This window comes from Onychostoma macrolepis, chromosome 21, assembly GCF_012432095.1.
Source record: "Onychostoma macrolepis isolate SWU-2019 chromosome 21, ASM1243209v1, whole genome shotgun sequence".
In the NCBI taxonomy this organism is placed as follows: Eukaryota; Metazoa; Chordata; class Actinopteri; order Cypriniformes; family Cyprinidae; genus Onychostoma; species Onychostoma macrolepis.
In genome coordinates, this window is record NC_081175.1 from 11,604,348 (window position 1) to 11,613,412 (window position 9,065).

At 33.3% G+C, this 9,065-nt stretch overlaps 1 protein-coding gene across 2 annotated transcripts; it reads right to left on the reverse strand.

Moving 5' to 3' along the window:
• Positions 1-42: 42 nt before the first annotated feature.
• Positions 43-8,971, reverse strand: xndc1 (xrcc1 N-terminal domain containing 1). Of its 2 annotated transcripts, none has more exons than XM_058758015.1 (10): positions 8,882-8,971; positions 8,469-8,628; positions 4,163-4,304; positions 3,913-4,042; positions 3,140-3,312; positions 2,931-3,013; positions 2,682-2,842; positions 2,521-2,587; positions 1,345-1,487; positions 43-1,217 (listed from the first exon to the last, which is right to left on the reverse strand). In XM_058758015.1, exons 3-10 carry the CDS (start codon positions 4,166-4,168, stop codon positions 982-984), a joined length of 999 nt encoding a protein of 332 aa, XP_058613998.1. In that variant the 5' UTR covers positions 4,169-4,304; positions 8,469-8,628; positions 8,882-8,971; the 3' UTR covers positions 43-981. The 2 variants fall into 2 exon arrangements, with proteins under 2 accessions (XP_058613998.1, XP_058613996.1); XM_058758013.1 differs by having other exon boundaries at positions 3,913-4,068; positions 8,882-8,965.
• Between the last annotated feature and the right edge of the window lie 94 nt (positions 8,972-9,065).

The following is a 9,065-nucleotide window of genomic DNA, read 5'->3' on the forward strand; positions in this document are numbered from 1 at the left end:
GAAAATTAATAACAAATGATTACAATAAATGATAAAAACACATTTGTTTTATTTAAAAAGGAAAATATTTAATGAGTTTTTTCTGACACATACACTACAGTTAAAAAGCTTGTGATCAGGAAGGAAATATTATAAAGAAATGAATACTTTCATTCAGAAAGGACACATTAAATTGATCAAAAGTTACAGTAAAAACATTTGTTACAAAAGATTTCGATTTCAAATAAATGGTGTTCATTTGAACGTTCTATTCATCAAAGAATTCTGAAAAATTGTATCAGTTTCCACAATAATAATAAGCAGCTCATCCATTTTCAACATTGATAATAATAATAATGTTTTTGAGCGCCAAATCAGCATATTAGAATGATTTCTGAAGGATTCAAAACTGAAGAAATTGCTGATGAAAATTCAGCTTTGCTATCACAGGAATAAACCACATTTTATAATATATTCCAATAGTTTAAATGTTAATAATATTTCAAAGTATTACTGTTTTTACTGTAGTTTTGATCAAATAAATGCAGCTATGATGAAAAGAAGCTTCTTAAAAAACAATAAAACATCTGACCTATTAAAAACTTTTAAACAGCATTGTATATATATATATTCACTTTTAAACCAAATAAATGTATTTATTTGTGTTCTTGAACAAGTGAGACATATAACAAATCTGAACTTTCTAAACAATATATTTTATATTTATGACAATATGTTGTAATCAATTACAAACAATGGTTTAATTTAACATTCTAATTGATATCACAAAGAGAGTGAAAAGCAGATAAGACGACAAACATATTTACAGCCAGTCAAAAATGTCATAATGTCTCTAAAAACAGTCTTTTTAGGGAGGCATCTGTATTCTCCAAAATTCATAAGCCGTTTGAATGGACAAGGCCTTTCAAACCAAGAGAATACCTGATTTCTATTTGTATGTTGCTATTCTGAGAAGGTTTCTGAGACCACAGTGCTCTTCTCTCAGTTCAGCCACACAGTACCTGGGTCTACCGTGTCGCCACAGGTGCTGGCGTGCTGCTGGATACGGTCTGGGGGGAATCGGAAGGAGCAAAGAGGACATGAAACCATATGCTCATCTGCGCCAGAAGAGTACTGTGAGCTCATGACCTCTGTTTCCCTGACTCCCATGAGCTCCGCTGAATCAGAATCCAGGCAGGTGGAAGCATGGAAAGCCAGATAATCAGGACTGAAGGATTCTATGTGGACAAAAAGCAAAAGAAATAAAAGAAGAGCATGTGAGCAGTAAATTATGACCCATAGTGGGCTGCGGATCTATTTGCTTGCTAAGATCCTCTTTAATAGGCATGTACACAAACACGTTACCTCCGCAAAGAGGACATCTCGTCTCAGGAGAGCCCTGTGGAGCCTGGTGGGCACTTCTGTGTGGGCTCGTTGTGCTGGGTTTATGGGTGGATTCTGTAGGTCTGGATCTCTTTCGAGGAGCGCCACTGTTTATAAGGCTCTGCCTGAATGACCACCATTGAATACAGAATACACAGGTCTATGAAGATTACTCAGAGTGAAGTATATATACAACAGAGTCCACAGAGTCTGGGACTACTAGTGAAACATGTATTTTGCACTTTTCTCATTTAAGACATTTTGATACAAATGATAGAATTAGCATAACAATTTGAGTTCTTAGCATTCTTGTTTTAATATTTTTGTATGTCTTTTGCACCCAATCTGCATAACCTCTATAAATTTGTGTAAAACCTGACGATCACGTTATGCAGCATAATTTTAGATGTTTCAAAAGTTTAAACAAGAAATATAAATATAATAATTTTATTTAAATAATGTTTTTGTGTTTTTTAATCCTAATACTGTTTTCTTGTAAACACCACTGCATAAATAAATATAAATAAAAATATTATTTTACATGTTTTTAAAGAAAATAATACTTTTGTTCAACAATGATGCATTAAATTGAGAAAAAATGATAAAAACAGTAATACTGTTATAAAATATGTATATATATATATATATATATATATATATATATATATACATATATATATATATATATATATATATATATATATTTCAAATAAATGCTTTTCTTTTGAACTTTCATCAAAGAATCCAGAAAAATATGTATTACAGTCTCCATAAAAATATTAAGCAGCACAACTGTTTTCAACATTGATAATAATAAGAAATGTTTCTTGAGCAGCAAATCAGCATATTAGAATGACTTCTTCTGATGATCATGTGACACTGAAAACTGGAGTAATGGCTGCTGAAAATTCAGCTTTGCCATGAAATACATTTTAAAACACATTAAACTATAGAAGTTATTTTAATTATAGTATTTCATAATATTACTGTTTTAACAGTTTTTTTTTAAATTAAATATTAATATCAAATATATAAACACCGAGTAATTTTAAAGGTTTAGAAAGTCAAATTAGCTTTTTGTGGTCAGAATCAAAACAAAACTCTGCAGACCTCCATCTGTCTATGCTTCAAATCAGACTTTTTTTTCTCAATTCATACCGTGCCTTTGACTTCTTCCTTTGCTCTTGAGGGGTGTTTATTTGGTCACTGGAAGTGCTCAATCCACCTAATTCGCCCCATAAAGTCAGAAACAACATTAGTATTATGAAAAGCACAAATTTTTTCAACTCCGTCTGTGTGGTGGCCAAATAAGAACTTGCCTGGTGGGGTTTTCAACTTATCTTCTCTCGGAGGTGTTGTGCTGGATGTAGTACTGCAGGGGGATGTTGACAAGGAGCGTCTGTTAGAATGGGCGGCTTTGACCATGCGCTCTGCCCGACTCAAACTCCCAGCATTCCTTTGGCGATCTGAGGAGACATCCCTGAAAGGGAGCAGAGAGTGCCTTCTGAATATCATGCTACTACAAATCTTTTGAAATAAAGAGTGTGTCAGACACTCAATTCACACACCCTGTTATTCGCCCAAAAAATGTGTTTTGGATAGCTGGACTGGAAAGCCACTCCATCACGGATGTCATCTTTTCTGGTGTGCACTGTGAAACAATTCCTAACAATTAAAACCCAATTAAACCAGTTGCTGTGCTGCTGGATATATGGTATAAGTAAAGGCAGATTGTTTTAAACACAACAATTTGAAAAAAACCCATCAAATCTCTCACCAGATTTTCAACAGCAATATCTTCATGTTGCACTGAGGAATCTTCGGCCTGGTCTTCCATGGTGCGGATGCGCAGAAAGGACAGACCAAACTGTGACCATTTGTTGAAAGGCTGAGTGCAGGTGACTCGCAGTCTGTCCCAGCTCTCCTCAGCAGCCTGAGGGAGAAAATCAACTGGACATGGACACATTTAAATTATTACCTCAGTCTTTCAATGCCAATGAACACAATTAAATCTTACGCACTTGCATTATGAACAAAACAGGGTGGACATGATTGGAAAAGCCTCAATGGTCTTTAAAAAACAGTTACACTTGTGATCTTCACAGTCAAAAATGATAGGAAATGAATGGGAAAATCAAAAACATACAAAAATACATATACAATTTCTTGACTAATCAGCCTTGATGCAGTAGTATTTGAAAATATCTAAATATATATCCAATGCCTTGCATGTCCTATTGGATCCTATTTTTAACTTAAATGTTGCATTAACTTAAAATAATATGAAATATTTTCTAGTATTTACATTATTTTATATAGAAATAAATGATGCATCATTTAGAAATGAATATTGTTTAGTACTATGAAATCCACTCAAAATACTAAAAATTACAGTAAAAATATTATCGAAATAAAATTTTTGCATTCATTAAAAAAAAAAGAAAGTCTTTGGTCTGTTTTGACCGCAGAGAATCACAAATGTGACCCCTAAGTGAGGAATAGCAGAGGGTTGAGTTTGTAGCAAAGGTGAAGGATTTGCATGCTTTATACCTTTTTTAAACATGCGCACATTTTGACGGCCAATGCCCTGTTTCGAGTCCGCTGGACTCATGAGTGTTGCAGTGGGCAGCAGGGTGACATAAGGATGGTCTAATGACCAGGAGGAGCGGCCGACATCAACCTGAATGAACGCAGAGCCACAGTTGCCTTTACAAAGAAAAACAGGAATATCGTGAACATTAATACACCAAGAATACATATCAGATTATAATAGGTGATTTTTATGTTAACACCAACCCACCAACATCAATGAATCCTACAGCAGATACTCGCTCCATCTGTAATTCCACCCTGAGGACTCCACTGCGGTCCTGGACGCTGCACAACCACGGTCTGCTGCTGTTACTGTCTTCACACAGATTATTCACACCATTCTTACTATCCTGCAATTCAGTCATGCAAGAGAGAAAGTTATTAGACGTAACACTTTAATAACTTTCGTTAAACAGATTTAGAAACATTATTACACTACTTAATAACAGAGGTGTAAAATATTGAATAATTTTACTTGATTACTTTACTTAAGTATTATTTTGGGGGATTTGTACTTTATTCAAGTATAATTTAAACTGGTTACTTGTACTTTTACTTGATTACATTTCTGGAGGAAAAACAGTACTTTTTATTCCTTACAATTTTATTTCATCTTAAAAAGTACATTACATTTTTATTTTATCTTATGCATAATAAATATGGTAAACAGAAGTTCAAATGTACATGCAATGATCATTGTTAAAAAAAAAGTTTATTCATTATTCTTTCTGTCTTGATCGAGCCATTAGCTGTGTAATATTTTAGCTGAATGCACAAGATTGAGTGCAAATAAATCAGTGATGAGAATTTAAATACAATTGATATTTTTGTGGGAATGATTTTATTATTAATATTATTATTATTATTATTAAATGTTACAAATCTCCAAAAAAACTGTTTAAATGAACATTTTATGTTAAATAAATTGTAATTTATATTTAGTGATGTTCTTACCAGGTAGTCAAGTCAAGTCACCTTTATTTATATAGCGCTTTTAACAATACAGATTGTGTCAAAGCACTTAACAGTATCAAATTGGAGGATAGAGTGTTAGTAATGTATAATGATAAGATTAAACACTCAATTTTCAATTAAAGGCATTTCATTATTGAATTCAGAGATGTCATTGTCTAGCTCAGTTTAGTTTAAATAGTATCTGTGCAATCAAATCGGCGATAATCGCTAGAAATTAAGTGAATACAGGTAGTGAATATTATGTCATTATATGACACATTGAGTAGCAATTAAGTATTTTTTAAAAATCTTAATAATTACATGATTTGCTTATTAATTAGTCTAATTTATTTATTTATTAATTGTTTATCAATATTTGCTGAGAAAAAAACTCTAAATGCCCCAAATAAACAATTAAAAGTTTAATTATCCTTAGACAGTGGCCTTTCAAAATGTTAATGTTGTATGTTTTAATTTTATGACTCTCCTCATTAATGCAACACATTCTTGTATTCTGACTGGAATATGTTTTATCCTCTGAATCACATCTTGCTATTCAAAGGAATAGTTCACCCAAAAATGAAAATTCTCTCATCGTGTTTATGACTTTCTTTCTTCAGATGAACACAAGCAAAGATTTTTATTCCGTATAATGCAAGGGGACCAGAGGTGGGTAGTAACGAGTTACATTTACTTGAGTAAATTTTTTGGGTAACTAATACTTTTAGAGTATATTTAAAAATGGGTACTTTTACTCTTACTCAAGTACATTTTTTGTGAAAAAACGGTACTTTTACTTCGTTACTGTGGGCGACGCTCCTCTCGTTACTTTATCTTAATGCATACAAGTTAAAAATCCTTAAATTTATACCAAGCGCGCCATCTACTTTTTTTTCTGGGCAATGAGCGATGCCCGTTCGCGAATGATTCATTCTTTTGAGTCAATTCTGTTCGAAGGCTTGATCAAACCAGTTGGCAGACCAATGAATCGGTTCGCGAATCAGTTTGAATGATTCGTTCAGTTCCCTGCCGCACGCGCTGAGTCTCCTGAAGTGGCTCTCACTCAGAGTTGTAACATCAAGAGCGCTGAAGACGTGGCTTTGGATCAACAGTCAGTTGAAAGCAAATTTGTAAAGGTTATGGTTTACTAGCTATGAAGATCTTTATTAGACGAACACCGCGTGTGCTGTCGGTTCCACAGGTATAGATTCGCTTACAATACACGATACCACTATGACATTACCAGTTTGTTATACTACATGTACCTTACACATTAAATACAATGTATAATTGATTCATTAAATAAGCTGTGACAGAGTATGAAATAAACACCCGCCAAACCCGCGTTAGTTCCAGGAGGAATGCCTTGCCTAGACACAATTAATATGGAAATTTTCACAATATTTACGCTTTCAGAAATAAAGGCTACATTTGTTTACATTTTTCAGAACAGACGGAAGAAGATCCGTCAATGTGCATTTGTTTCGTTATTTAGATGTTCTGTAGCGGTCATGTGAGGAGATTTCACTCTTCTCCGTGTCAGAGGTTATATACATTTATAATACATAATTAAACTTTAAAATATAATTTAATTTAACTCAGTGATGCAAATCAGAATTTGTATCAGCTGTTACTCCAGTTTTCGGTGTAATATGATCCTTCAGAAATCATTCAAATATTGTTTTATTACCAGTGTTGTTGAAAAAAAAACAAAAAAAAACAGCATATGCTGGTTAGGGGTGAGCGTGATTTCACCAAGTACAACATGTTCCTGGATCAACATCTTTGTTGATCCTGGAACGTCATTCCAATCAACCAATCAGAATTGAGGGATAACTTTTCAGGAAATGTAAGTTTTAGGCTTATGATCAGGGTTAGGTGCTTCAACACCCTTGTTAATCAGCTATCATTTCTCACTGATTTTAGGAATAAATTATGGGTAGGGTTAGGTTTAGGGGTAGAGATTGGGTTAAGTCTATATTTTTGGACAATAATGTTGATCCAGGATCAACAAAAGATGTTGATCCAGGAACATGTCTTACTTGGCAAAATCACGGCGACCGCTGGTTAGGTATGTTTTGAAGCTGGGATGCTGGTCTTGAGCTGGTCGGACCAGCTTAGGACAAGCAAAGGACCAGCTTAAATCAGCTCAAACCAGCATCCCATGCTTCAAAACATACCATACCATCATATGCTGTTTTTTTCAACAGGGAACAGTTTTGCTGCTTAATATTTTTTGGAACCTGTGATATTTTGTTCAGGATTCTTTTATGAATAGAAAGCTAAAAAAGAACAGCATTGATAATAAATCAGGCTGATAAAAATTCTGATTTGCATCACTGAAATAAATTACATAAAAAAAAATTAAAGGTATTTTGAACGGCAGTGTGTGTGTGTGTGTGTGTGTATAAAAATGTATCTAAATATCTATATATCTAAATAAAAATATACTATATTCAGTATATGATCCAAAGTAACCGATACTTTTTATCCGATACTTTTTTACTCTTACTCAAGTAACTATTCAGACTATTACTTTTACTTTTACTTGAATAAATATTTCTTCAAGTACTTTTACTTTTACTTGAGTACAGTTTTTGGGTACTCTACCCACCTCTGAAAGGGAAAGAACCACTTCAGAACCCACACAAAGTGAACAGGACGGTCAAGTTTAAAATATTGGTATCTGTATTTTTTGTATTTATCCTTTCACTTAAGAAGACACTGATTCATTAACAGGGGTTGTATGACTTACTGTCCGTCATATTCATTTTTGGACGTCCCATACACTTGTATTAAACAAAGAGAGATGATTTTTTTCTAAAACTCTTAGTTTGTGTTCATCTGATAAATGAAAGTTATATATATTGGATGGCATGAGGGTGGAAAGGATAGTGCTTCCTTTTAATCCCTTTCCCTGTATTTGTGCGTGTGTGTGTGTGTGTGTGTGTGTGTGTGTGTGTGTGTTCCACTGTGCTGCATTTTAAATGTTGTTGTTGCACTGGATGTATGTGTTTGACCTGTGCTTTTTGTTTCGTTTTCTCCCTTTAACAAAACTTCTTTATATCTGTTAGAAAAAAAGTACTTCTACTTTTTTAATACTTGAGTACAATTTAAAGTTGTACTTTTTTACTTTTACTCAAGTATGTTTTTGGCCAGATACTTGTACTTTTAATTGAGATAAAATTTTCACTAAGTATCTGTACTTTCACAAAATCTTTAGGTACTTTTTACACCTCTGCTTAATAACATGCTAAGCATCATGTAATGCACATTCATATAGTTATAACATCCTAAGCATCATGTAACGCACATTCAAATAGTTAAAAAAATAACTTTTACTCATGTTTTTTATATATATATATATATATATATATATATATATATATATATATATTGTAACTGTACAGTTGCCAGAATAGTTTAAACATCGTTAAGTAATGTTGTTCATGAAAGTTATCAAAATAGCTTTAGATAGAGAATAGAGAAATAGTTAGATATTACAAGTATTTATTCATTACTGTCTAACTGTTAATATGACATTTCGAGCAGATATTTACCTGTGATGTAAACGAGACGATATGTTTTATTTTGATGGGAGCCATCGCAGAAACACAACTCATTCAACGTGTTGCGTCATCACGTATTTGTTTTTCCCGCCTGAACTCGATAGCTCCGCCCACAGCGCGGCCTCACCCGGCGATGATGCCCTCTCGTGGCCTTTATTATTAGTAAAAATAACATATTTATTACACAGATGCAAATTATTCAACATCTACATTGTGTACAATGCCAGTAAGAAATGGCAAATTATAATATAAAATTCGTAACAATTGTTATGAAAATTTGAAAAGGCACATTTACACTGACAAAAAGCAAAGCTAATATCAAATTAATGAATTTTCTGTAAAAACAAAAAAACAAATCTGTATCGTATTTAGGGATAATATGAAGTATGAACTCATAACTTTACATGTCATGTGTTTTTCCACTGCAGTTAATCATATTTCCAGTTCTTGCTCCAGTCAAGTAAACTCATCCTGGCTTTGATGCCAGCTGTTCTGTAAGCTAGCGAACAGAATTCCCCTAGCTGTCCTGTGGAAAAGATGAAGACAGCTGCAGACATATATTTGCCCCTTAAACACTTAAAAAACTGA